Genomic DNA, 25,842 nt, shown 5'->3' with positions numbered 1-25,842 from the left:
CGCGCAGGGCTCCGCCGCGGAAGGGCACCATGGCTACGACACGTTAAATAGTCCCGGGGGTCTTTTCTTCCCCTGCGGGAAATGGTCCCGCAGCGCTGGGGCAGCACCGGGCCGGGGGACCGCAGCCCCCGGGGAGGTTTGGCCAGGCTGAGGTGGGAGCTCCCAGGGCCCAACCAGTGACCGCAGAGGGGCGATATTTGGAGTGCAGAAAAAAAAAAAACCATTGAGTTTAAGATATATGTTAGGGTTTCAAACATCAAGATACACATCATCTCTCAGAGGCAAGGCAATTAAAAAACTCCACACGCAAACTGTTTTGTCAGTGCATCGCCCCTGGTTTTATAGGCAAGTCAGCACCAAAAAAAGGATGAAAGCAGCATTTTAATAAAAAGTTACATCGCAGTTACAAGTTACAACGAACCCCCCCACCTGACAGAACTCCAGACAGAAAGAAATTACAGCATTTCTATACCTTACACGAGGTTTATGCCATGTGAAGCTGTCAAAAACTCTTCACTTCCAAAAAGGAGAACTGTTACTATCAAATAAAGGAACGTTTTCCAGCAACTGATTTTGGCCTTAATCCTGCTTCAAGCGCTAAAAAACCAGCCCTGTGCACCTATCGAACCAGAGCTCCTCAGCCGAGACGCTCTGCTGAACATGTGGCTTAAAAAAAAGCAACAACAAAACAATTAAATAAGACAAAGGCATAAACGTTCAGAAGATATATCAAACATTCAGTAAGGAGAATGCACAGATTTGCACGGCAACCCCGTTCAGTACAAACAAAGCACAACTCCGATGCAAAGCGTCCAAAGGCAGTCCCTTCACTTAGTCCAGCTGACTTTAGGAATGTCGTAGTGCTCCGTCAGGGTATCCAGGTGCCTGTTGAAGTCCTAGGGGAGAGACGGAGGGAAAAAACCATTCAGTGTCCGGTGCCGACATCCCCTCCGCTGAACCACAGGACCCTCTGCCGCCCCGCTTCTGCTTCGCGAAGGGGAAACTGTTCCTCCAGCCCAACAAGCCCGTGTGCCGGTGAACAGCTGCTGGCCAGAGGACACCGGGATAATGTCACCTACCTCCACTCTCTGCTTATGGGTTTTGGACGCTTTCTTCAGGATCCTCTCCATTTGCTGGAGGAAGACACAAGAGGCCGGTTACTTCCAGCACGCGCAGCCCCTCACGGCCTGCATCTGAGGGGTCAATTGGGGTTTTTAAATCCCCCCCGCAGCCCCCAGACGGGGTCTGGCCCAGGCAGGGCAGCCCTACCCGCTTCTCCTGCATCTTCTCGTAGGCCACCTGCGCCGGCGTCCGCTTGTCCAGGCCGCGCTTCTTCTCCTCCTCCTGCTTCTTGCTGCTCACGATCTGCTCCAGGATCTTGGCCTTGTCCTTTGCCTTCTTCTTCTTCCTGCGGGCAGACGGGCGGTCAGCGCCCAGCCCCGGGCTGCCCGCCCCGCCGCCCGCCGCCCCGGTTCCGCCCGCGCCTCACCGCTTGCCGGCCCCCAGGGGCCCCCCGCCGCCCTTCAGCCGCAGCGGCCCGCGCTGCACCGCCTCGTAGTCCGCCATCGCCCGCCCGCCGCGCCGCCCGCCGCACTGCGGCGCCCCCTGCCGGCGGCGGCGCCTCCTCTCCCCCCGCGAGGGAAAAGCCGCCACGGGCCGAGCCTGGCCCGGGGGAGAAGCCCCAAGGTCCGCGCTGCGCCGGGAGCAAAAAAAAAAAAAAACCAACAAAAACCAGCCCCAACCCTCCCCACGCACCGCGATCCACGCCGGACTGAATAATTTTTGGTTGTTTGAAGGCGCACCTTCCTTCCCTGAGGGGAATAGACTTTGCGCCGGCTGCAGGGCCTCACCCAGAATGGGTAGGAATGACCCAGAAATGAAGGTTTTGCCACTGCCCTTGATCAATAAATAAGGCAGCCTGCCACATGCTGTAGTTGGGCAGTCAGTTTCTCATTCCCCCCCCTTGTTTTTCATATTTCTGACAGCCTGTAACAACACGTTTCTGTTTACGTCTGAACTATATACTCATATTTTCAGTGTAAAGGCCATATGCATATCAGTATTTATGTATCACGGACTATTAATAATCATTAACTTGTGGTGGTGTGTATTAGCAGACAATGCAGAATAAAGGCAGCAAGAAAACTTTATAGAAACCCCCTCCAGTACAAACTACCATTAGTGTCAGGAAAGGACAAGGGGCTGCTACCACTCTGACTAATTTCCAGCACTTGCTGTTAATTCTTAAAGAAGAAAGACATTGCTAACACTTTTCAGTTCATTTACTGTATCTGAAAGAATGAAAAAGTATCATCTGCAGAGTCTACCTGCTGCTTCGGCAGCACAGAGAAGACGCTGTTAATTGTTTGGCTAACTACCGCAAGGTGAGGCCGTGGTGCGCACAGAGGCAGGCGAGCGGCGCGGGGCGAGAGCCGCAAGCAGCGAGACTAAAGACTCGATGAAACGCTCCTGTTATGATCCTTCGCAGCCTGTGGACCAGGGAAGCTGGTTACTCGATCCGCTGCTACACCTGAACCTCATTGTTGTGGCTTTTAATAACCGGCTGTCCGGAGCTCCTGCAAAGGTGCCGTTGAGGGTAGAATGGTGGGACAGGAGTCAGCGTTCAGAGCCAGAAATGGGCAACAAGCAAACCGTTTTCACTCCAGAGCAACTAGATGCATATCAGGTATAAAACAAACTAAATGGCTCTTTGGACAGCACATCGAAGAATGACGAGGGCTTTTTAAAAACAATATTAAAAAAAAAATAAATAGGAGTACTAATTACAGCAAAGATTCTTAGTAACAGAGTTTGATTCTTACATCAAGAAGAAGGGTTATAAAATACTCCTAATTATATACCAAAAAAAAAAAGTTTGAATGCTTGGACACTTATATTACAATATAACTTAATTTAAGTCCCTGTATGGGAAAAGTTTGGGCCAACGCATGCTAAAAACTGTCATGATGTTGTATCTTTTCTTGTTTTGTAGGACTGCACTTTCTTTACAAGGAAAGAAATTCTAAGGTGAGTCTTATATATGCATTTTGTGTGTAAAAACTCCCTGTGTTATCGACCTGAGCCAGAATTCTAAATTTCATATTAAGGTAGCAGTCTCTCGTTGTTTATCAGAAACAAATGGAACAAGTTATATTTTAGCTCACACTTTGCCAGTGACATCCACCTTCCTCTCACCTTGTTTTATGTCAGATGCTTCAAAATATACTGTTATTCTTTGAAATACTTTGCCTGGTTTATGAAAACCTTAATGTTTTTGTCAAATTTTCTTCACGTTTTCCTCATGTCTTCTTGTAAATAATTATGCTGATACTGTAAGGTGCATTTTTCCCAAAGCCTTCACGCACCTCATCAAATACTGCGTTTAATCTCTGCCAAGGGATCTGATAAGGACAGGTTCAGAGTTCTGTTCTGTCTTCCCTGAAAACCTGAACTTGTTCTCCTCTTGTAAAAGATCCTTCCCCAGATAATAACGCACACAGCACTGAAATCTAAATCAGTCTGCCTTGCCACAGAGTAAGTAGAGGCCATAACTGTGTCATGAATGAGACATTTATTATTGATAAGGATCCCTTTCAAAATTCTGCCCTATTGTTTTGTTGATAACAGCTGTGAATGGGATCTTTATTCCAGCAGGAGAACCGAAGCCAACAGCATGCTCAAGAACTGCTGCATACATTAAATTGTTATGCACATTTTCTGTCTCTTGAACCCGAGTTCTGTGGAAAACAGGAAGATACTTGAGGTGGCTAAAAGCCTGGTAGAGTCGGTCCCAGATCTTTTCCTTCAGGGTTTTATACTGACTTTTAAACTGCATCTTTCATGCTCCAGTTGAAGCCCATTCTTTTTGGTCACATTCATTGCGGACCTGGGAAACAGATCACTTCTGCCTTGCCACGAGTTTTTGTGCGTTTGGAAAGTGATGAGGTGAACCTTCAGGTTGTGCCTTGTTTCTATAAACACGTAACAGCGTTAAAACGTCCTAACTGCACTGCCGGCTCAGTGCCGCTGCCACCACTGTGGAAGTAAATCTGAAACTTCCTAAAAATCTGTTTTCACGGAGCATCTAGCGATTTGGCTGCCTGACCTGCGCAAGCACTTTCACCTAATCGTTCTGTAGGTGCGAAGGCTGTGTATTTTTCACCCGTTATGCTACGTTTTTCTTTTTAACGCTGTCTCTTCCACCAACAACTACAAAGCATGTGAAATGTTACTTAGCAACTGGTATCATCCATCTGGTAAAGGATGCAAAGTGTGAAGCGCGACGTGGAGAAGGCAAACACATTGCTCTCGGTGGTCTAAACAACTTGTTCCCTAAACAAGCCTCTCTTTCTCTTCCAGACTGTTCTACAGATACCGAGATCTGGCCCCGCAGCTAGTTCCGCTCGACTACACCGATAAACCAGACGTGACGCTTCCCTACGAACTCATTGCCAGCATGCCAGAGCTGAAGGTGAGAGCAAGGAACACAACTGGAATCGAGTGACACGTTTCCGTTTAATCCGCTCTTTTTTAATAATTCATCCAGTGCTAATTGCTGGGAGGCTGAAATACAAATACATTTTGGCTATTGAAGTAAAAAGTCTTTCTGGAAGCTTTAGCGATTCCCTGAAAACACCCTGAAACTGCAGAGAGGTTAAAGGCAGCTGCAGCTGCGTCTGCCTCTGATACGACATCAGACAAGAAGATAATAGCAGAAGGAGGAGGATTTGCCAAAAAGGAGTTACAGCAAAAATAATCTCGCTCCAGTTGCGTCTTATCTGCACTGAAATAAATGCTGGTGAAGATGACCTTCCCTTGCTCCTGTTGCTCTGTTTCCAGGACAATCCCTTCCGCCAGCGGATAGCAGAGGTTTTCTCGGAGGACGGAGACGGCAATCTGACTTTGGATGATTTTTTGGACATGTTCTCAGTGCTGAGTGAAATGGCTCCCAGAGATTTGAAAGCTTACTATGCTTTTAAAATTTATGGTGAGTGAGACATGCATAAAAAGTAAACTTTGGAAACATCCTGCAGCTTCATGTAGGGATGCGAAAGATTCATTCTGCCACCAGAATGATTTCTTGTTGGATACATTTTTAATACAGCTTTTCTTTTGACTGCATTTGAACGCCTGCTCGCTCTCCTAGAATCTTTTGGTCTTCTTTAGCATTTTGTCTCGTCTCCTCTTATTTACTTGAGATTAGGATTTACTACAAAATTTACAACCTCAAATTATCTGCAGTTTCCAAGAGCTGATAAACATTTAAGAAATACTTCTGTCTGCGGGGCCGCCTGGAACAGCGCAGCACAAGGGCTTTGGCTGCCCAGAAATCTGGAGGGTGGCTGCGGCAGGGGGAGGTGGGAGGTAGCGCAGCACGCTTCTGGCGTTTTTGTCCAAGGACAAACCCTTCCTGTTAGATCTTGGCAACGTAAAATGCTGGCTTTTGTCACTTTAAATTAATTTTATTTCCCTTGACAGATTTTAACAACGATGACTACATATGCAAATCAGATCTAGAGAAAACCGTTAACAAATTAACCCGAAATGAACTTACCCCGGAAGAAGTTCGTCTTGCATGCGAAAAGGTGATTTACGAAGCTGACGCGGACAACGATGGCAAGCTGTCTTTGGAAGACTTTCAGCAAATGATAATACGAGCTCCAGATTTCCTCAGGTAGTGTTTGCTTTTAATCTCAAACACAAAATTGCTCTTTGTTTGTTTGTTTTACATCTCCCCAGCCGTTACAGATCACCGCTCTTCCCTGACAGTTTCTAGTGGAGGTGCCCACCAGAAAGATTGGGAAAAGAGACAAAGTGTGGAGGCTTCTTGACTTGCTGTTTGATGCTCCCATGTACTGTTTATACGCAAAAAGTCCTAGTAACTTAAAAAGATAATATTAGCACTTAGGCCCCATTGAGGAGAACGTGAGATTAGCTCACGCAATGCGTAACACCGTCCGAATATGGTTTCTGATGCACATTTTACACAAAGCAGCACTCAGATCTTGCATTTAACATACCGATTCTTTGCAAGTACTTCGCAAAACGAAGTTTCCAGTTTCTAATAGAGCCCTAGGATTAATTATAGCGACTAGAGAAGAGTGATACATAAGTGATCTTTACTTCCTTTTTTTAACAGCACATTTCACATCCGAATCTGAATCTAGCGAACCACGTAGATGGAAATGTCTCTTGAACCTTCAACGACTGGTGCTCCACCCGAGATTGCTGTCAGAGAGAGGGGAGGGGAGCAAAGAGGACGATTTCTGGTAACCGAACCCGTCAGAGAACTGTCTCTTGTTTACCTCTTTAAAAAGAACAATCCATTAAGCTCTTCATCAAGATTTCCCTGTAATTTAACAAAATGTCCATCTCCCTCCCAGTTAGAGCAAATCTAGCCTAGACGGTGAGATGGGAAGTATCTTTGGAAGTTCAGATATCACCAGGTAGTAAAGGAACTTGTAGCAAATTATAGCTTCTAAAAAAATTCCTAAGAAAATGCCTTAACCAGTAAGAGAACTTGAAAACAGTTTCAAAAAAACTTAGAGTTAATAAAAATTGTGTCAGCAACTCCTGATCAGCTACAGTCTTAACAAATGGTCCAGTGAACGCATTTGCTGAAGTATTCTCCTCGCAGGTCACAGAAGCCCTTTGCAGGTTCTGAGAACATCATCAAGAGCTCTCTATTTCAGAATCTGTAATGAAAAGTCATCGTACTTTACAGGACAAAAGAGCCTACCCCAGGCTCCTGTCCCACTTGTCCATTTGTAGAAACACCCCATTTTCCACACAGGAACCCGTATGCACAAATGATGAACAGGACTCTCAAACTACGTTTGTAAAATTCTCTTTTTGTAAGAAGTTTATTTATGCAGTGCTCGGGGTCCTGTACAACAGAGGAAAATATACATAGCGTAATAAACCACAGCTTTGTTTTTCATACAAACATGAATATCAACGAGAAGTGTTGGAGAAAGCAGTGATGTGGGAAGGGTGGCAGCCAAGAGTGGTCATTCTAAAAATGCAATTTACAGTTACTTAAAAAAATATTTGGAGGCATTCAGTTTCCTTCAAAACAAATTTGTAAGCCCCAACTCACGCTCAACGTAGAGCATACAGTTTCTGCAGAAAGACTAGAGAGACCAGCCCACTAAACTTGCACTGCCTACAGAAACGAAACCTCCGATGATCGGTGAGAGAATAAGGCAGCCTGAGACAATCAGGCTGCACGTTACCATCCACGTTCCATTGGACAGACTTCATTTCATCTACAAATGAAGACAGAAGTCAGTCATAGTTCTCTTTCATCCCCTATAAAGTTTTAGTACAAATGGAGACCATCCTCTACGCGGCTGTTTGTCCCTTTCCCCTCCAGCACAAACCCAGCCGTTTCAAGTCCAAGAGAACAAGAAATCACAGCAGCTTCTGAGTGCGATCATCAGCCAAAGACACCGCCGCCGCCACAGTAAACCCTCAATTCTCAGCATCTCACATGAAAGGAGAGACCAAATAATTTTCACAGCAGTAGAGACTTACAATAATCCATAGGATTTATAAATCTGAGGCTGAAAACCTGAAGCTGGCCCAAGGCTCTGATGTCGAGGAATGTCAGACGCGCCTGTCAGCACAGAACCGAGACAGCGTAAGTGTTAGTACGGCAAAGCGTTAAACCAGCAGTTCCACCGTTTACTGACAGATGAGCTACTGGCAGGTCTACACCTGGAAGGGTGAAGACGATGTGAAATATTGCGACCAGCCTCAAAAATAAGGACAACCACGTAACTCTAAGATACACATCAAAGTAAGGAAATGTGAGAACACGCTCAAAAATAGGTTTGTTTCTCTACAAACCAAGTGTTAATGGGTTACCTGACCTTCTAGTGGCATTTCGACACTGAGAATGTGTAGTAAGCACAGAGTTAGTTTTTTGGATCTACTTAAATTCCTCAGTTTTACAACTTTTGTATCAAATTTCAGATATTTTTTCCTCCTTGAAGAAAGCTTAGATAAAAATACTCTACTGTATGTATTTACACGGTACCTCTTTTGACCATTCATACTTAAACACAGTATTAATTAATTAATTACGTGATGGAAATACCAACTACGCATTGTACTTCTCCAAAATCCAATGTCCGTATTTCGGGGCACACAGCCAAGCATACGTGCACGTGCAGCGTCTTTAGCCTTCTCCTGTCTTACACTGGCATTTTCCATTTCGTATTGCTTACACCGATATAATTTCTGTGCAGAGTACACCCTGGAAGCACAGTGATGACTGTAGTCACAGTAACGGCGTGAAACTTCCTGAGATTGAGCAATAACGCAGTTGTTAATTGAATCAAACCAATCAAAAGGAAATCACGCTATAAGTTAGGTGCATAAACGTGCAACAACTGGCGTAAGTTTAAACACAAGGTGTTCACATACAAAGAGCTGGCTCTGAATGCAAAAGAGTAACTCAGATTTAGAAAATGAGGAGTGAAAAACACAATTCCATCCTTCCAGTTCGATCCCCTTGAAAATTAATGCGGTTTTCTTTCTCACCTCAAGACAAGTTATTGATTTAGAGACTGGGAACAGGCAATACCCCGCATCGTGGCAGACGGCTCGTGGTATCAAGTTAGACTGACCACTTATTTTTCCAGCGGCTTTGGAAAATGCCTCTGACTGCAACACCTGGCTGCGTTGAAGCAGAAGGATGGATGTGACACGGTCCACGTTTCCCACACCGTTACACAGATCTGTTTGGTGTAGGAAAACAGCACTCAGGCCGTGCCTTAATCACCTCCCCGGTTCTGCCTCAACAATTTCTTGAGGCATACACAAAGTCATCTTTTAAAAGCATCCTGATCCCCAGATAGAAGCACAGCTTCTCCCATCTGCAGCTCTGTATTAACTACACTGGGAAGCCCACACTGGCTAGGAGGCTCTCCAGTAGCTTAACATGATGTCATCCTACAAATACACCTGCGTGTAACCCACTACGGTGCACGCGCACCAAGTCCTCGGGCGAAAAAGCCACAAGGGAAGAAAAAAAACCCACCTCTGGTTAGAGGAAAGCTTTATGTATGGTTTTAACTGTGAACAGAGCTCATTGTAATCTGCTAGCTATTTAAAAAAAAAAAAAAAAGGTTGTTACCATACAAAATGCATTCATATAAACCAGTACAGGCAATATTCCCATTGAGCCCAACTGCATGCTGCAGATTTCCAACGTTTAATTCCGAATCTGACAGATCTGTAACTACAGTAACACCTACAATTGCTACCTTGAGGCCAGAAGAACACAAAACTGGTGAGTAAATTCATTTAACTTTAAAATCAGCTTTAATTTTCTCCTTAAGTGCAGTTGTCAATGTAAACAAAGCATGTTAACAATTCCAGTGAAGTTGCAGGACACAGCCGACATGCTCGCTTGAATTAAACACACCGTAACTCCCAGCACTCGACAGCAGACTCTGAAGTAGGCGGCTCTGACGGCTCCTTTCGTCAGTCTAATTAAGAGCCAGGCTTACAGCCTCTGACCTGGCAGCAATTAGCCACCTCGGAGCTTTGCTTGGCCGTTACATTTTGTACATCGGAATGTAAAAGACTGTGTTGCTAGGAATAAATACATAGAATATTTCCACTGAGGACTAAACATCATTTGCATTGATGCACGCTATTAACAGGGTTGTTGCTGCTTGCAATCGGAAACGATCGATCCACAGCAGCAAGGCAAGTCTCCGTTTAAAAAAGTTTGTTTTCAGAAAGTGTTCGTATGTGCATCATTTATTTGCATATGTGAGCAAGTGTGCATGAAAACACACAACTGGAAGCAGTGCAATACATTTTCTTGTCAAAATTTTAAACTAGCTACTACGTCACGGCGGATCCGGAGCCACTCCCAACCGGAGCAGCCGCCCATTGGAACGGTACAAACCTGGAGGAAGCGTCCCTACCTGAACCAGGGTCTGTCTCTCCAGGAGCAGACGACAGATCACTCGCACGGGACTCACTGCAGCTACCATCTCCTGTTAAACGCGTCTGAACGTCTGCAGTATTTAATTACGCGTGGTCAGGTCTAACATGGATAAAGTAATTCCTGGTGGTGAGGATCCATTATATTTACAGCACACTTTGGTTTTTTAAAAAAATAGATATTCCTTTAAGGAGGAATTTTTTTTTTTTTTAAACTTCAATTGTACTTGCGGATTGTCTAGAATAACCAACTGAATAAGTAACAGGCAGATACAGGATTTTCTCTGTAGGAGCGAAGAGGTGGAGATGCAGAAAGCTTCCTTCTACCTTCAGAAAGGTATTGGCTGTTACGTAAGTGCATTTATTCGATGTTCTGATGCAACTGTTCTACGTGCATCTACAGACATGGATATGCACACCTATCGTACACATACCTGTACTTCATTAACATTGGCGTTTCAGTTCCTTCTTTTGATCGTAACTTAATCTTTCTAATTTGGACAGGTTACAGATAGGAGCAGAAAGATTGCAGCCTGTCAGCAAAGGTGCTGTCTCACAGGTCACGTCTGATCTGTACTCCCTCTGCTAGACAACACGCATGCCCAGTGGCAATCTGACAAAAATAAACCTGTTTCATCTCCAAAACTGAAGAGTCAGACAATTATTAAAATAAACCATTTCTTATTCAGGTGGTCACAAAGTGACAAGGTATGTTGAAAACGCTAAGTCCGCAGACAGAGGAAATCTCACTCAGAACAGGCACAGTCCAGTTCAGCCGAGCAGACGCTCAGATTAAGGCCGTGTCCCTCACAGAAGAACACATCGGAAAAAGCTGCTTTTCTTTTGCTGGTCTGGTGTGATTTTGACTCCCTGGTTGCTGCCTTGCGGGCTATTGCCTTCCTGAAGACGCAAAGAATATTAAGTTATTTATTTATACTTAACAGCTTCTCGCGCTGCTGTAAGATCTAGCATCCGTGCTTCGTCTGCTTGCGTGGCTGAACCAAGCCTGCCATACACAAAACCGTTACTAACGTCAACAGGAGTCTGCGCTCGTTCCTTTGAGCCTCGTGTCAGCGATTACGAGAAGTCACTGAACTGCATCTGCTGCTCCTGGCTTCAACTACCACGCACGGTAGCTATACTTCTTCTTTCTATAAACTCAGAAGACAGCTGAGACTTAAAAAAAAATAATAATTACGAGACATGTTTGGCTGTTGCTGAAAGACTTGGGAATCGTCAGCAGGAGCCACAGCATCACGGCTCTGTCAGCACGCGCCTGGTCACGTGAAGGTGCAGTGCTCAGTGCAAGCAGAGGGAATCTTCGTTAGCTTCATTTTGTACGGAACAAACTGACATCAGTGCACGTTTATTTGTTGTACGAAAGGCGGCCCAATCATTTCTCAGGACGCTTTTGCAAAAGTTACCAAAACACTAATTAGTTCTTCACCTATTTTAAAACGTGCTAGTTTGAAGACTACCCTGAAGTGCGCCTCCTTTAGCTCTAATTTATCTGATTCCATTTTTCAGACTGCAAGAGCAAGAAATATCATTAAACTGCTCTACCACTCATTTAACTTTCAATAAAACAAATAAAAGATAATTTTATTTGGAAAATCTCAAACATCGTTAACTCCTGAAACGCAGAGACAACTGTTTATCAGCCAAGGTCAGAGCACAGCTTGACAAAACTAAAAATAAATTTCTGTAACCTTCAGTGCATCCCCTATAAAAGAGTTCTCAAAATATTTTTTATGCGCTGTGAATCAGTACTCGCTGTTTGGCTTTTGGGTTTTTTCCCCTGTTTAAATACAGCATGGATGAAGCAAAGGTTACTCACCAACTTCTTGTCCATTTTTGCTTTGATGTCTCTTGCAAGAGTGAAAAATGCCTGTGACAAGCAAAGCAGTTAGGTTGGTAAATATTTTATGTTAGAATATATTCTAACATTTTTGTTTAGCAATAAGCCGCCCTCCTGAGTTTCTACATACACTGAACACCTGAAGAAATCAAGTTTTCAGTCTTCCCCCCCCCCCCCCCTCCAGTTTTTAATGCTCATTTGCTGACTCCACCACCTCCTTCCTGAGCCTGAAGGCCACGACGGCACACGGCCCCCACGGCGGGGCACGGCCGGGGTTCAGAGTGGCAAAACGCCGCCCTTCAGCAGCCACGTGATGGAACACAAAGACATGAGCGGAGGTTTTCAGCGCGCTGCTCTAGCGCGGTTTGCTGTAACACCCTTGTGTTACGCGCTAAGCACCAAGTTCAGTTTAAATAAAGCAGCATAACACTGGTTAGACAACGCCTTCGTGAAACGCGCGGGTACGCACTTAACAACCCCCCTGCAGTATCTCACAACTGAGTTCTGCCCCCAGCCAGGACGGCCAAACGTGCTTATTGCTTGTTTGCACACGTAAGACGACAATAAATATAAGGGAAAGGTTAGAGTACTTACATTCTCTATGTTTATATTTGCTTTTGCGCTGGTCTCCATGAATTTAATTCCAAAACTTGCCGCAAGCTGAACAAAAGCAGGTTTCACGTTAGTTGGGCAATGGCGGGAACAGCTCTAAATACAACCAGCCGCGCAGGATCCGCGCCTCTGGGCGCGCGTCGCAGCAGCTTGGGGATTTACTCAAGCAGAACAATTTACAGAAATCAGGAACTAACTCTTACTCTTATTAGCATCTGTTCTTCCTGGGCTTCGCTCTGCTGCTTTACATTCTGTACACATTTAATCTGCTCCCTTGTCTCAGCCTTTTTTCTTGCACAGATATCTTGTCAGTCGTGTAACATCTGCAGTGCACAGAAGCACCTTCTGCACCTCGACTAAAGCAACACCTGATGCCAGAAAAGCTAATCCTGTCTACCTTGTCCCACTGGCTTTCAGCCGCAAAGAGACATTTCCTAAATGTCTCGCTCTTCCTTTTTCTAAAAAAAAAAAAAAAAAAAAAAAAAACAAAACACAAAACCAAAACAAAAAAAAACCAAAACAGCTTGTTGCTTTGCACCTAACACATCCTGACCAGATCACTGACAGGAATTCTTCATACAGACTCCTCTTTTGTATCCGAGCGGGGAAGCGTACTGCAGCTACGCCTTGGGAGCGCTCAGTAGCTCCACTCAGAAATGCCACACGAGTACCAGAGAAGCAGAGACGATAACAAAAGCAACTTTTACACTTTGAAAAATCCTAAGTTGAAACACATTAAAGCTACGGCACTCACCTTCTCCCCTTGCTCTCTAGAAACTTGTCTTTTGTCGTTTGCATCACATTTGTTCCCGAGGATCATTTTTTCAACGTCTGGAGAGGCGTGCTGAGACAGAAACAGACCAAAGAAAGGACTTTGGCTCGGGCGGTTTGAGAGAACTATTGTCAGAAAGATGAAGCAGGCACAAGTGCTCAATATGGAGATGCTGGTGCTAAGCACCTTCCGCAGGGCCCTCACCGCCGCAGCCCAGCGCGTGTCCTGCACAGCGACAGCTCTCAGCTCACTTGTCGTGGCAGGAAAACACCAACTTGTAGGTCCCCTCCTCACCAGAAGGGCTGTAGTCCCCACAGCACAACGAATTGCTGTTAACCAAGACATTCCAGGAGCTGTTACTGACTTTCATTCAATTTAGTTTCCAAGCGCCCTTCAGCACACGGATTCAAGAGAAATTTAACGTTTCTGAAGCAATTAAGTTTCAACTATTTTTGGAGGAAGAAACAGCACCTTTGACATTCAGTAAGTGAACAGAGAAATTACCTCTTCAATATTCCTGACCCAGTTCCGAATATTTTCAAAAGATTTTTCATTGGTGATGTCATAGACTAACATAATGCCCTGAAAGGAAGGAGACAGACTGTTTCAGCTAGCGGCAGTTTAAGCAAGAGTTAAAGCCTTGTCTGTAGCAGAAAGGAGCAACTTCACACAGACTATTTTTAACACTGACAGTTCTGCATAACATTTAATCGCGGTCTGTGCCTTGCTAGATAAGGTGTGCAGGACACGTATTTACGGGGTGAGTCACAGAGCAAAGCTGCTGCCTCCAGGAGCCCCCACGCTGTCCCAGCGCAGCTCCAGCGCCGCCTGAACCAGGAGCACAACTGTAAATATTTAGCCAGGCAGAGTTTACATGCTGGAAGAGTGACAGCTGCGCACGTCCCACGTTAAAGCCAGCCGGCGCGACTGCGCAGCTGACCCGCCTGGCGTATGCTTCGCGCGCCCGTGTCGCTCCTACCATTGCTCCCCGGTAGTAGGCGGTTGTGATGGTTCGGAATCGCTCCTGCCCGGCGGTGTCCCTGGAACAGAGAGAACGCAGGGGCTCACGCAAACCGCCTGCACCGTCACGCTCAGCTCAAAGCCACCACAAGTTTTAATTCGTTTCGTTTGAACCAGCCTTCAGACACAGTACTGTAAACTGGTACAGAGCACAGCTGGAGCGAGGACTTGGCGACAGCAGCACCACCCCGCGGGCACAGAGGCCGGTTATCAGGCGTTAACTCGGGCGGAGGAGCCTTACCAGATCTGCAGTTTGATTCTCTTGCCGTCCAGCTCTATCGTCCTGATTTTAAAATCAATACCTGAACGGAGAAGCAACTCGGTTACTGCGAGTTTCTGCCGAAGCCCAGCTCAACGCCCTTCCCGCTGCCCCGCGTTCCCCGCAGCGGCGCCAGCCGAACCCCGCCGCAGCTCCCGCCCAGCAGCGCAGCCGAGAGCGACCCGCGGCACCGCGGCCGTGCCGGTACCGGTACCAACCACCCGGCCCCGACCCCCGAGCAGCGGAGCGGAGCCGGGGCTGCGGGCCGGCCCTTACCGCGGCCCCGGAGCCAGCACCGAGCCTCGGCGGCCGCCGGGGCCGCCCGCGGCGGCTGAGCCCGCCCCCTCCGCTCCCGCGGCCCGGCCCGGGACGGGCGGCCGCCGCACTCGGCCTCCGCCGGGCGGAACGGGGCGGAACGAGCCGCAGCCGGCAGCCGGCCCCCGGCGGGACCCCGGCCCCTCGGCGGGACCCCCGGCCGCTCACCGATGGTGGAGATGAAGGTGGCGTTGAAGGCGTCCTCGGAGAAGCGGAAGAGCGCGCACGTCTTCCCCACGCCCGAGTCGCCGATCAGCAGCAGCTTGAAGAGGTAATCGTACGTCTTCGCCATGTTCGCGGGCGCCGCCCCTCCGGCCGCGCCCGCCCCCCGCGCCGCCTCACGGGCCGCGCCCGCCCCCCGCGCCGCCTCACGGGCCGCGCCCGCCGCCCATCACCGCCCCCCGCGCGCTGATTGGCTGAGCCCGGCGCGCGTCGCCGCAGAGCCCGGCAGGAAGAGCACGGCCCCATTGGAGGGCGGCCTTCGCCCGGTGTGTAAGCGGCGGCGCGATTGGCGGCTGGCCCCGCTCCGCGTGCCCGCCCGAGCGTCACTTCCGGCTGCGGGCGGAAGGCGGTTAAACGATGACATCACGTCTTTAACTGCCCGCGGGGTCGTGACGTCACCCGAACGGAAGCGCTGGGAAAAGAGCGGGAGGAGACGCCGGTACTGTGAGAAATGGTTTAATATGAAACGTCACTAAGAGGCGAACCGCGGAGGGCGACACTACTGCCGGGGCACAGCTTCTACGGGGCGTATATAAAAACGAGCAACCAACCGTCAGAACAGCTACAGCCACGCCAGCGACAGCCTGCGGAATCGGCACTCGAGGAGGGGGCGCCTGGCCGCCGCAGCCACTGCCTCCGGGAGGAGCGCGCCGGAGGGGCTCGGGGCCGCGCTGCTGGCGTGGGACTGCCGCCCGGGGACGCCCGGAGCCTTACGGGTGGCCGTACTGTTCATAACTTAGTTGTTTTTTCCAGGATACAAAGAGAGAAAGAGAGAGGAATGATACGGTAAATGCGATGAGTTTTCCGTTTCTCTTGGCCGCTGGGAGTTCTTCGCCCTTTCATATACAGTTCAGTTCGTTTAGCGTCTGGTCCAGTGTCTGATGCAGCCCCAAGTTCTCTTCTTTCGCCTGAGCAAGTTTTTCTGGGGAGGAAGAAGAAAAAACCAAGACTTAAACCAGACACCATTTTACAGCCTTTGCTCCTTAAATACAAACCATGCTCGCTTACCTTCGCGCTCAAGACAATACCAGAACTGTAAAATGTGGCCATGTTTTTTGTAATTGCTCTCATTTAGTGAGTTTTCTGGGCATGTCTTACGTGTCACGTGACAGACCTGTATTTCCAGGGTCATTACTAGTGTATTTTGGGTGAACTATAAGGCAATAAACCCCAGAAGCTGAAAGGTAGAGGTATCTTGTTTTTATTGAGCTCAGTTCCTCCGGAGATGGAAGGATTGCTTGTGGGAGTCGCACAGAAGTGACAGGTGTTACAGGCAAGAAAAGCTTAAGAAACGCAGGGAGTCAGAGCGGCCCCCGGCGCCCCCCGGGCGCAGATCACAAAGAGGTCATGTCATTGAGAGCATGGTCAAGCTCCTCGCTGATCGCTTTGTACTTCAGCTTCTGAGCGTACAGCTCATCTACCGGTCACGAGGGCAGAAGGCACGTTTCAGCAAGAAATGCAGAGAAACAGCCCAGAGAAGAGGCACAGGAGGAGACGCGGAGACAGTCAGAAGGCAGCAGCCAAAGCAGTTGGGGAGGAAGACAAAAGAAGAAAACAGATGCATAATTGAGTATCGGTCTGAAAGCAAAAAATCCCCCCGACAGCTGCTAGGTCAGAAGCTTCCTCTAAATTTCCTTTTCTTTAATGTCTCAAAATTATTTTTCCATAATCAGATTAAGTAGGGTTGGATCTCGTTATTAACAGAAAGAGCCCGTGAGTCCCTGTATCTGTGAGTTCACCAAAATTACCAACTTTTTGAAAGAGAACCTCTTTCAGGAAAGCTCCCTCCAGCCAGGCGGTACCACGTGGGTCAGACACGTCCAGTGTCATCACGCTGATCTACCACTACGCCTGACGAGTACTTCTTTCCCAGTAAAATCTAATACCCACTCCTAAAATCTTATTTTCTGATTTGGAATGGATCCCTTTTAAATGAAACTCGAGTAATTTCATACCTTCCAGGTCATCAATAGACTTTTCCAGTTTGGCAACTGTTCTCTCTGCAAATTCAGCACGAGTTTCAGCCTAAAAAAATATTTAATAGAGTAACTGGATGCTGTTAAAAAATGATGCCAAAATACAGTTTGGGGATGGGCAAACTTACTTCTTTAAGCTTGTCAGAGAGAATCTTGATTTCTTCTTCGTATTTATCTTCTTTTTCCGAGTACTGAGAAAACAATAAACACTCTTTAAGGGAAGTTGTAGCAACAATAATAAATGTTTATGAAACCCTGACCCGTGTATAACCACTTTTCCTTTTCCAACAGCTGCACACACCCCTTCCATACTTTTCTCCTCCTCGCCAAGGTTTTTCAGACTCTGGTTCATAAACCCTCATTTTAAGACGGGGGACATCCAAGTTCCTTAATAGGCCGAGCTTCTTGTGTGGCACAAAGCCGGCTGAATGTGGAAGAGAACAGGAAGCCCTCCGTACCAATTTAGACTAGTCAGAAACAACTCGTTAATGAAATCAACGATTTTCGTTGTTGAGGGCAAAAACCACAAAAAGAGCAAGGTGAGAAAATCCAGAGCAGTTGGCAGCAGACTGGTGTGGGAAAGGGAGATTCAGGTCCTGGCTTGAAGCAGTGCTGCGGGTCGTTATCAGGTTAGGGACTTGGGTTTGGGCAGAACTGACGCAGCGTTACCAACCGTCTCAGTTAAACAGGCAGTCAGCTAAACCTTTCACTTCCGTTGTGCTTCTGCATTATTTCTGTGGATTTTATTTACAAGTTTTGACTTTGCCCCTGTCCCTCGGTTTACTGAAAGAACCAACCTTTTCAGACTGAGCTTCCAAAGACTTCAGATTGTTAGTGACATTCTTTAACTCCTCTTCAAGGTCACTACATTTACTATAGGGAAAAAAAAAGTATACATTACTACTGTCCCTGTTATAATTAATTTTAAAGAAGTCTAAAAATACAAGAGGTGAAGTAATTATCAAGTCTGAAAGGAGAAAATTTGGCATATAGGGTACAAAAAAGCTCTTCTACATATACTACATGCCTGCCTGCCTACCAGCAGTAGATTTTCCTAATGCAATATAGCTCTGACATTTTTTGTACACTGAACTGCTTCTGAAGTTACTCACACTTCGGACACCTCTGCACGCTCTTCAGCTCTTTCCAGTTCACCCTCCAAAATAACCAGTTTACGAGCAACCTGTAAAGAGATAACAGTTGGATCAAGCCAGTCCGTAGTTGCTCTCACACTTCTCTCAAAGCACTTTGCTCGTGCTTTCCTTCTGAATGATGGAAGTAAAACATACATGCACAGACAGGACGGACTTTTTCCCCAAATAAGTGAGACTTTCGCAGCGTCCTTAGCATTACCTATCTAAGGTGCTGCTGAAGTCACTAGTAAAATTACTCCTTTTTGGGAATGTTCTAAAGTCGAACCGTCACACAGTGAAAAGCGTAGAAAGAATGACCAAACTGAAGAGTGACAAAGCTGTTCACAGTTCTCCTGCAAGTTTAATAATTTCCTTATCCCTTTTACCTCCTCATATTTGCGGTCAGCTTCTTCAGCAATATGCTTAGCCTCCTTCAGTTGCATTTCCTGAATTTCCATTTTCTCTTCATCTTTCATTGCTCTGTTCTCAATAACCTTCATTCCTCTGCAGAAGTCAAAGCAAGTGTGTTTAATGTAGAAGTGTTTTAGCACTTCTGCCTCAAAGGTCCTACAGCAGAATTCAGTATTTGTAACCAAAACGTGGCCCGTTATGAGCATAGAATAACGTATTTCAGGACTAACAGAACTACTCATTCAAGCTTATAAAAAAATTCGGAGTCTCTGATCTGCTATATGCATTAGCACGTGCAGATACTAAATTGTACAGGAATATTTTATTCATATAATTTTTTACAAAAAAAAAAAAAAAAGGGGGGGGGGGGAAAGGAAATGTACCTCTCGCTCTCATCCGCTGCTTTCTCAGCCTCCTCCAGTTTCTGCAAGGCTGTGGCCAGCCGTTCTTGGGCACGATCCAACTCCTCTTCCACTAGCTGGATACGTCTGTTGAGAGCTGCCACCTCACCTTCAGCCTGTGCAAAATACAAGCGCGCAGAGGTGAGGTTATGTACAAGCCACTTGCTGGCTGACAAACGTTCTCAACTGATCAGTTTCCTTATAATTGCAAAGGCTTCTCCTTGCTATGCGCAGGGAAGCTCTAGGAACCTTTCTGTCTCTGCTTTTTGTTTGTTTAAACTATGGCATCTCAGGAATTTCAAGGTATGCAGTGTGTGCTTCTCCTTTCTTTTCTTTTTTAATGCTACTTATCATTCCTGCCCTGCAACAAAGGCTTTGATTGCCGATGGAGAACTATTTTCAGGTCACTTCACAGGGCTGGATCTACCCATAGAACCGGAAAGTTTAAAAACTGTACCGTTTCCATAACGGCTTGTTCTAAAAACTTCACAGCTAATTCTCTGCTCTTGGTTTCATCACAGATTGCAGCAATATCCTGTCACAGCCCATTGCTGGAGTTAAAGCCATTTCATTTTCCATTATGGGCTCCGGAGCCTGCAACTGCTATATAATCTTTATGTGGTCAGCTGGCCAGATACAGTTGGCCTCAGCACGGGAGAGTCAGTCTTCTTTGTAATATAAATACGGCAAAATTAGATACGTTCTCAAAATAAGCTCACTTTATTTTTCATTACTTCCTGTGGTACTTAAGGAATTAGGCAGAAAGCATTTCTTAATAGTCTGTTTATATATTATTGAATAAACTGCACAGTAATTGGAAGCACTATTAATGTTTAAAAACCAGACTAGATAATAAATGGAGAGATTGTTGGGAGAAACGCTCGTGTACAGACAATATGAACAATGAATTGTATTTATTAAGCTTTAATTGCTTGTTACTTGAAGGAAAATAAACCCCTACTTTAGTAACTGCCAGGTTTGCGCGCTTAATTGTCCCCTAATCTGTGCGTGGCTGCTATGTGTAAGATTTTTTTTTTTTTTTTAAAAACCCACTTTTATGGGCTATAGATCCTGGAAGGGCAATTGTTTTATGCTTTATGTTAAACACTTTGAAAAAAATATCTGTTTTGCTGCAGCTTCTCAACTTCGGTTACTGACCGCTCCTCCTAAGCTGGAGGAAGTGGTTTCCATTCATAGCTGTACCATCCTGGAAAGGATTTCAGCGACTGATGCAAATGGAAGCTGACCCAGGATTCCTCTGGTCAGACATTATCCAGCATTTCTTTCATTTATTTTCTACCCAGTGCTGTGTGTTTAACGTCTTTGATTTACACACAAGGCATCGATCATGTAGAAAACTGCCATCTGTTATGTGGCAGCCTGCGACTCCTTCCACTAGACAGGACACTTTTAAGTCATATTTTAATTAACCAAGATTCCAAAGCTATGGAGACGGGGCCACTGGGAAGCTGGAGTTAGTCTGGCTCCACCTCTCCCAGAAGCAGCCCGCAGTCCTTATACGGTAAAACTAACTCGCTGACATGTGATAAAATAGCAGGAAGATGCCGGGAAGGCTGATCACACACAAATCTAAGTGAAACCAGCTGTCCAGCCCCGGGAGAGCCGCACACTAGTGGAGAGTTCTCATTTCTCTGTGCAAACCAGGAGGGAAAGTTATTTTCCAGCAGTTCGGACATTTCCCAGCTGTGCTGGAGCCAGCGGTGCGGCGCCGAGAGGCGGGAACTCCCCGCTCGTTGTCATGCAGTGCTTTTTCCTAATTAAACAGCCATTTCCTACTAAACTCGTAACCGCTTCCCGATGCCGACGGGCGCTCGCAACGCCTTTTCCGAAGGGAAGGGCCCCAAAGCGCGATAAGCGGCGGGCGCCCGGGACGAGCCGCCGCCGTGCCCGGCGGTGGGCGCGGGCGAGGCGCTGCGGCAGCGCCAGCGGTTTCCGCAGGGAGTTCGCGGAGCCGAGCAGCGAGGAGGGGGGGACAGCCGAGGAATGAAGGCAGCCGGCGGCCGAGCCGTCCTCCCGGAGCAGGGGAGAGCCAGGCACGCCCCAGCCAGAGAGAGCCAGAGACAGGAAGGAAGGAGCAGGGCAGCCCGGGAGAGAGCGACCGAGAGAGGCGAGCAGGCGGCCCGGGCGGTCTCACTTTCTCCCGCAGGTCCCGTTCCAGGTCCAGCTCCCGCTGGAGGACCTGGGCGCGATCCTCCGCCTCATCCGCCTGTTGCTGCAGGCACTGGATCTTCCTCTTCACCGCTTCCAGGGAGCTCGGCGCGGCCATGGGCGCGGCGCTGGCGGCGGGCAGGGCGCGGAGGGGCTGCACGTGGCGGCGCGCGGCCCCGCGCCTTTCAATGGGCCGATGACGTCACGCGGCTGGAGGTGGAGGTGGGGGCGGTGACGTAGCACACAGAGCAGCCGGCGCGGGCAGCGCCGGGACGATCGCGCGCCGGGGCGGCCCCACCCCTCCCCGCCCCCCTCCCCGCTCCCGCGGGGGTCCCCGCTGCGGCTGCGGCCCCGGGCCCGGAGCGGTGCCCCGGGGGCTGCATCGCCGGGTGGCGCGCACCCCGCTGCCCACGGCCCGGCTCCCCGGGTCGCCCCGGCCCTCCCCAGGGCCCCGAAGGCGGGCTTCCACAAACCGCCGTCGCCGAGGGTCGCTCCCGTTTGCGCCGCCGCGCTCGGGCCCGCGCAGGCAGGAGAGGAGCTAAGCCCGGCCGTTCCAACAGCAAAACGCGCGGGGAGCTGGGCCGGCTCTGAGGCGTGCGATGTGGCAGATGCCAAACTGCATCCTTACGCCACAGCGCATCCCTGCTTCTGTCCCAGCTTCCCAGAAAGATCCCCGTTTTGTTTACTTCGGCTAAAGGAAATTTCCCCTCTCCTACAGAATTCCCGCCCACAAACACTTCCCCCGTTTCGGAAACCCCCGACGGGTGCAGCGCTACAAACTCCCCTTTGGGTGAGGCCCCGAGCGACTCCGGCTGCAGGGGCTGCACTGGGCGCAGAGCCAGCCCCAGGCCATTTTGGCAGGGGGACGGGAGGCTGTGTACCTGAAGCACAACACTGCCCTTCCTATCCCCCCGTCGAAGGACTGCAACACAAAAATTCTCGGCCATTCTTATCACCAATGTACTACATATGTACTGCAAAATATACAGAGCATAGTCAGGGCAAATCATTAGCCGTGGGTACGTACATCTGTCGCCTTCTTTTCAGCCTGCTCTAGTTTTTCCTGGGCATCTTTGAGAGCCTCTGAGTATTTATCCAGCTCATCTTCAGTTCCTTTCAGCTTCTTCTGCAGAGCTACCAGCTCATCCTCTACCTTTCAAGAGAGGGGAAAAAAAAAAAAAAAAGTGAGTTTTGATGTATTTCCAGTTACAGATTAATATGGTTAAAATCTCTCTTTACCCTTAGTTTTAACCTGACATAACATACAGAGCCACAAAGGACCAGATCAAAGTTCTGCTGGGGCAAGGACTCTGAGAATGACTGGTAGCAGCTGCCAGGGAAAGATCATTAAAAACACATCCTCCTTAGAACACGATTCCCTGTCGCCGCACGCACAGGGTCTGGTTTAATACAGGATGTGGTATAAGCCCTTCTTCATCTTCTGTATGTTGTCCAAGACACCTCAAAGCAAAGGTGGTAGTCTGGAAGCAGGAGGGAACAGGCCTGGCTCGCGGCAGAGCCTGCTGGAAGCGGGAGGTGGGACTCGACGGCCCCCGGAGATCCCTTCCAACCTGCAGGATTCCATGGCTAACTGTGGGCCAACAAGGTACGCTCCATCCCACCCTGAGGCTCGGGCCATGCTCCATACCATATAAATCCATACCGTACGCCAGAACGGTACTATTTATAACCTGCTGGGAGACTGTTTCATGACAAACTGTCTCGTGCTCCCTGAAGAATTTACATTATCAGGAGGCCTGCTGCTGATAAGGGTGCGCCTGCAAACCCATCTGCTCCATCGTTTCATTTGCAACACAAAACCGTTCAGTCTGTGGAGAAACTGATTTAACCGTTTAGCTCCGCCTTCACACAAATGTAGTCTATCAAAATAGTTCACTCACACTAGTTTGTGTTTTAGCGCACTGACTTCCTTCATTCTAGCTTCTAAGATAGCTGTAACAGCATTTTTGGTGGTGAACATTGTTACGTTGCTACACTTTCACTCAGAGTACCCAGACAGCGTGAGAGAACACAGTATGCGTGCCTGGATGCTGTAACGGAGGGACGGAAAGCAGGATAAGGAAGTGATGCTGACTTTGTGTATGACATTCAAATCACTACTTGAGTACAGCGCCCACATTAAAAAAACAAGGCTGAAAAATTTGAGATAGTTCAGAAAAGAGTAGTAAGACTAAAGATTTATTTTTCTCTTTTAGCTTTTTATTGTGAATTACCCCCATTCAGGTACTTGAAAATTCCCACAAGTGTGTCGTTTATCACTCTGATAAACCTTTGATAACTAAATGTAAGGGAAGGCTAAGCATTCCATCACTGCTCACCGCTCTGAGGAACAATCTGCTGTGGCTGTTACTGAGCGCAGAAAGACTAGCTGTGGAAACTGTGACCCAAGAGAGCAGCATCTCATCAACACCTCTGAAGCTAGGAAAGAAACAGGGACTACGTACACGGGGCGATGCGCGCAGCTTGTAGAAGCTTACTGCAATGACACAGAAGAGACAAGTATTCCTCGTGGAGGAGGTGGAAGGGGAAGATAGCAGCAGCTGATCCTTTCGGAAACTTTTTTTTCCCATCGCTTTAGCTAAACGGATGTCTGTTCAAAGTTTAGATATATCATCCAGGATCTCAAACTGAACTTGAACACCAGAAATATTTGGCCAAATGAATGCTAATAATGTATTACAGCAGTCTGGAAGATGCAGTAGAAGCAGCCACATTTAGAGGATGTGAAAGTAAAAGACACGGTAATTTTACAAGTGCTGCAAGAAACTTAAATGTAGTCAACTTACATTTCGAGATCGTTCAGAAAACACTATAGCTCAGCTATGAGGTAGATAGCCAGGATAAAGAACATTGAAAAGCAAAAGAATGTGAAAATGTTACCAGTATAAATCAGTTAAAAGAAGATATTTCTAATTAAGATATTTCTGATTATTCTTAACGAGAAAATAATACATTACCTACTGATGAGTCACAGCTGGCACCTCTAAGGGGCACTCTGTGAGCCACGGACTAGTAAAGGGAACTTTACTAATCCACCTCAAGGAGAGGCTCAACTAATGTTTAGACACAGCTGACTCTTCAGGAGGTATTAACACTAGGTGTTGGAGGTACACAGCTTTTATTTTGAGTATGTGAGGCCTTTTCCATAGAACCATAAGAGAATTAAGGCAATTATGTAAGATTCAAGAAAACTTAACAACGTACTCTTAATAATAGTGCTGGTTTTGCAAAGACTCAGATGGCTGCCAAGAGAGGTTAATACCTAGCCCTGGCTGTGCAAGTGCAACATCACAAAAAGGCAAAAGACTTCAAAAGAAGATTAACAGCAAACCCCGACTTCAAATTCTTTTGCTTTCTGAATCAGAAAGTTGCAACATCGTATTTTGTTACACTTATTTCCTCAGTGCACACACAATCAGGGATTTTATTTCTCCTTACCTGTTTGCATTTGTCCTCGGCTGCCTTCTTATCCGTTTCAGCCTGCTCTGCTCTGTCAATGGCATTCTCCTTGTCTAGCTTCAACATCTGCATCTTTTTCTTGATAGCTTCCATTTTTGCTAAAGGATAGGTTGTATCTGTCACACAACTGAAAGAATTCCAAAGAGTAAAGTTTTAGATTTTTAACAGCTTGGGCAGAGAAAGAAGTCGTACCCAGCCAAGTTACAGGGAAAATGAGCTCAAGTGGTTGTAGAGAGCTTTAAACCTAGAGACCCCTGGACAAAACCCAGATCTACTGGCCTCTGATCTTTCATACACAGCCTTTCTAAGGAATGAGCTGGAACAGACTCACTAGAGGAATCTTCACCACTCCATCATCTCCTTATTTGGGTCCTGTTTTCTTAAAGAGAAAACTGTTTCCATTTTTAAGCTTCTGACAGAAGCAAAAGTGTTGACATATGAACACATGCTTGAAAGAAAGCTTATTAGCACCCCTCCGTGTCTGCAGAGCAATTAAACAGCCCAGTAAGTCTATGCTGATGGCCTGGCTTCTTATAATAAGGGCATAAGACTAATGAAAGAAAGGAAAGGATCTTTTTTGATTACTCCAAAATAAATCCATGCGTAAAATAAAATTTAAAAAATCTACACTTAAGAGGAAGCTAAATTTATGATATAAAAAGATGCAGGATATGTTATGAAACAGCAGGGCTTTTTCTGTGAAAATAAGCACTGGTGTTATGGAACTAGCTATAATCTGTAATAGTACAATACATAACAGAGGCCAGTGAGTTTGAGTGCCTGTCTCTGAAATTTCAATCCCTAAATACTTAGGGAACTGAACAATACACCTGAAGTTGCAGTTTGATAAGCGCTGTAAATTATTTCTTCTGCTGTATGAATGAGTCACCTTCTCTCTGTCAGGCAAGAGCTGACTCTGGGAAGATCATCAGGCGTTTGTGTCCACTGAGGCCACAAACAAGAGCATCCAACAGCCCTGGGATGAGCCCTATTAAACACATCCCTGTACCCCAACTGCCCTCTCCCATCCTTTCATACGCTCTGGCTTTGCTTCACTGCCCCTGCCACCTGCTTTGTCCTGACTGCAGCAAGGGCTTACTTACTCCACCTCCTAAAGCAGACTTGGTGACTTTGCTCCACAGGGGCCTGCATGCCCCCATATTCCCCAACTTCTTTCCCAGATTCAGGTACCGTTAACCACCCCATGATCCTTTCCTCCTCAATCTGGCCCCCGCTCTGCTCTCCACAGCC

The 25,842-nt window shown here is 47.2% G+C and overlaps 4 protein-coding genes across 9 annotated transcripts; 1 reads left to right on the top strand and 3 right to left on the bottom strand.

Moving 5' to 3' along the window:
- Positions 1 to 363: 363 nt before the first annotated feature.
- On the bottom strand, positions 364 to 1,588 carry FAM32A (family with sequence similarity 32 member A). The gene is made up of 4 exons (XM_086767714.1): positions 1,490 to 1,588; positions 1,270 to 1,408; positions 1,080 to 1,133; positions 364 to 896 (listed from the first exon to the last, which is right to left on the bottom strand). The coding sequence occupies exons 1-4, from the start codon at positions 1,564 to 1,566 to the stop codon at positions 828 to 830; spliced, it is 339 nt and encodes a 112-aa protein (XP_086623840.1). The 5' UTR covers positions 1,567 to 1,588; the 3' UTR covers positions 364 to 827.
- Positions 1,589 to 1,809: 221 nt separating this feature from the next.
- Positions 1,810 to 6,776, top strand: CIB3 (calcium and integrin binding family member 3). Of its 2 annotated transcripts, none has more exons than XM_086767712.1 (6): positions 1,810 to 1,859; positions 2,993 to 3,027; positions 4,360 to 4,471; positions 4,840 to 4,987; positions 5,479 to 5,674; positions 6,140 to 6,776. In XM_086767712.1, the coding sequence occupies exons 3-6, from the start codon at positions 4,457 to 4,459 to the stop codon at positions 6,159 to 6,161; spliced, it is 381 nt and encodes a 126-aa protein (XP_086623838.1). In that variant the 5' UTR covers positions 1,810 to 1,859; positions 2,993 to 3,027; positions 4,360 to 4,456; the 3' UTR covers positions 6,162 to 6,776. The 2 variants fall into 2 exon arrangements, with proteins under 2 accessions (XP_086623838.1, XP_010118214.2); XM_010119912.2 differs by having other exon boundaries at positions 1,810 to 2,686.
- Positions 6,777 to 9,307: 2,531 nt separating this feature from the next.
- RAB8A (RAB8A, member RAS oncogene family) lies at positions 9,308 to 15,138 on the bottom strand. 2 transcript variants are annotated; one of them, XM_086767299.1, is made up of 8 exons: positions 14,968 to 15,135; positions 14,467 to 14,527; positions 14,185 to 14,245; positions 13,710 to 13,787; positions 13,188 to 13,277; positions 12,416 to 12,481; positions 11,801 to 11,851; positions 9,308 to 10,863 (listed from the first exon to the last, which is right to left on the bottom strand). In XM_086767299.1, the coding sequence occupies exons 1-8, from the start codon at positions 15,089 to 15,091 to the stop codon at positions 10,771 to 10,773; spliced, it is 624 nt and encodes a 207-aa protein (XP_086623425.1). In that variant the 5' UTR covers positions 15,092 to 15,135; the 3' UTR covers positions 9,308 to 10,770. The 2 variants fall into 2 exon arrangements, with proteins under 2 accessions (XP_086623425.1, XP_086623426.1); XM_086767300.1 differs by lacking the exon at positions 12,416 to 12,481 and having other exon boundaries at positions 14,968 to 15,138.
- A 323-nt stretch (positions 15,139 to 15,461) lies between these two features.
- On the bottom strand, positions 15,462 to 24,815 carry TPM4 (tropomyosin 4). 4 transcript variants are annotated; one of them, XM_086767043.1, is made up of 9 exons: positions 24,571 to 24,718; positions 22,139 to 22,264; positions 18,925 to 19,058; positions 18,517 to 18,634; positions 18,110 to 18,180; positions 17,795 to 17,870; positions 17,126 to 17,188; positions 16,977 to 17,046; positions 15,462 to 15,943 (listed from the first exon to the last, which is right to left on the bottom strand). In XM_086767043.1, exons 1-9 carry the CDS (start codon positions 24,682 to 24,684, stop codon positions 15,861 to 15,863), a joined length of 855 nt encoding a protein of 284 aa, XP_086623169.1. In that variant the 5' UTR covers positions 24,685 to 24,718; the 3' UTR covers positions 15,462 to 15,860. The 4 variants fall into 4 exon arrangements, with proteins under 4 accessions (XP_086623169.1, XP_086623173.1, XP_086623171.1 ...); XM_086767045.1 differs by lacking the exon at positions 15,462 to 15,943 and adding an exon at positions 16,207 to 16,438 and having other exon boundaries at positions 24,571 to 24,815; XM_086767047.1 differs by lacking the exons at positions 22,139 to 22,264; positions 24,571 to 24,718 and adding an exon at positions 21,098 to 21,287.
- Positions 24,816 to 25,842: the final 1,027 nt, after the last annotated feature.

The sequence above is a fragment of the Chlamydotis macqueenii genome, chromosome 26 (assembly GCF_036417535.1).
Source record: "Chlamydotis macqueenii isolate bChlMac1 chromosome 26, bChlMac1.mat, whole genome shotgun sequence".
Lineage (NCBI taxonomy): Eukaryota > Metazoa > Chordata > Aves > Otidiformes > Otididae > Chlamydotis > Chlamydotis macqueenii.
Note: the sequence above shows the minus strand (reverse complement) of the source record. Positions and strands in the feature narration are given on the sequence as shown.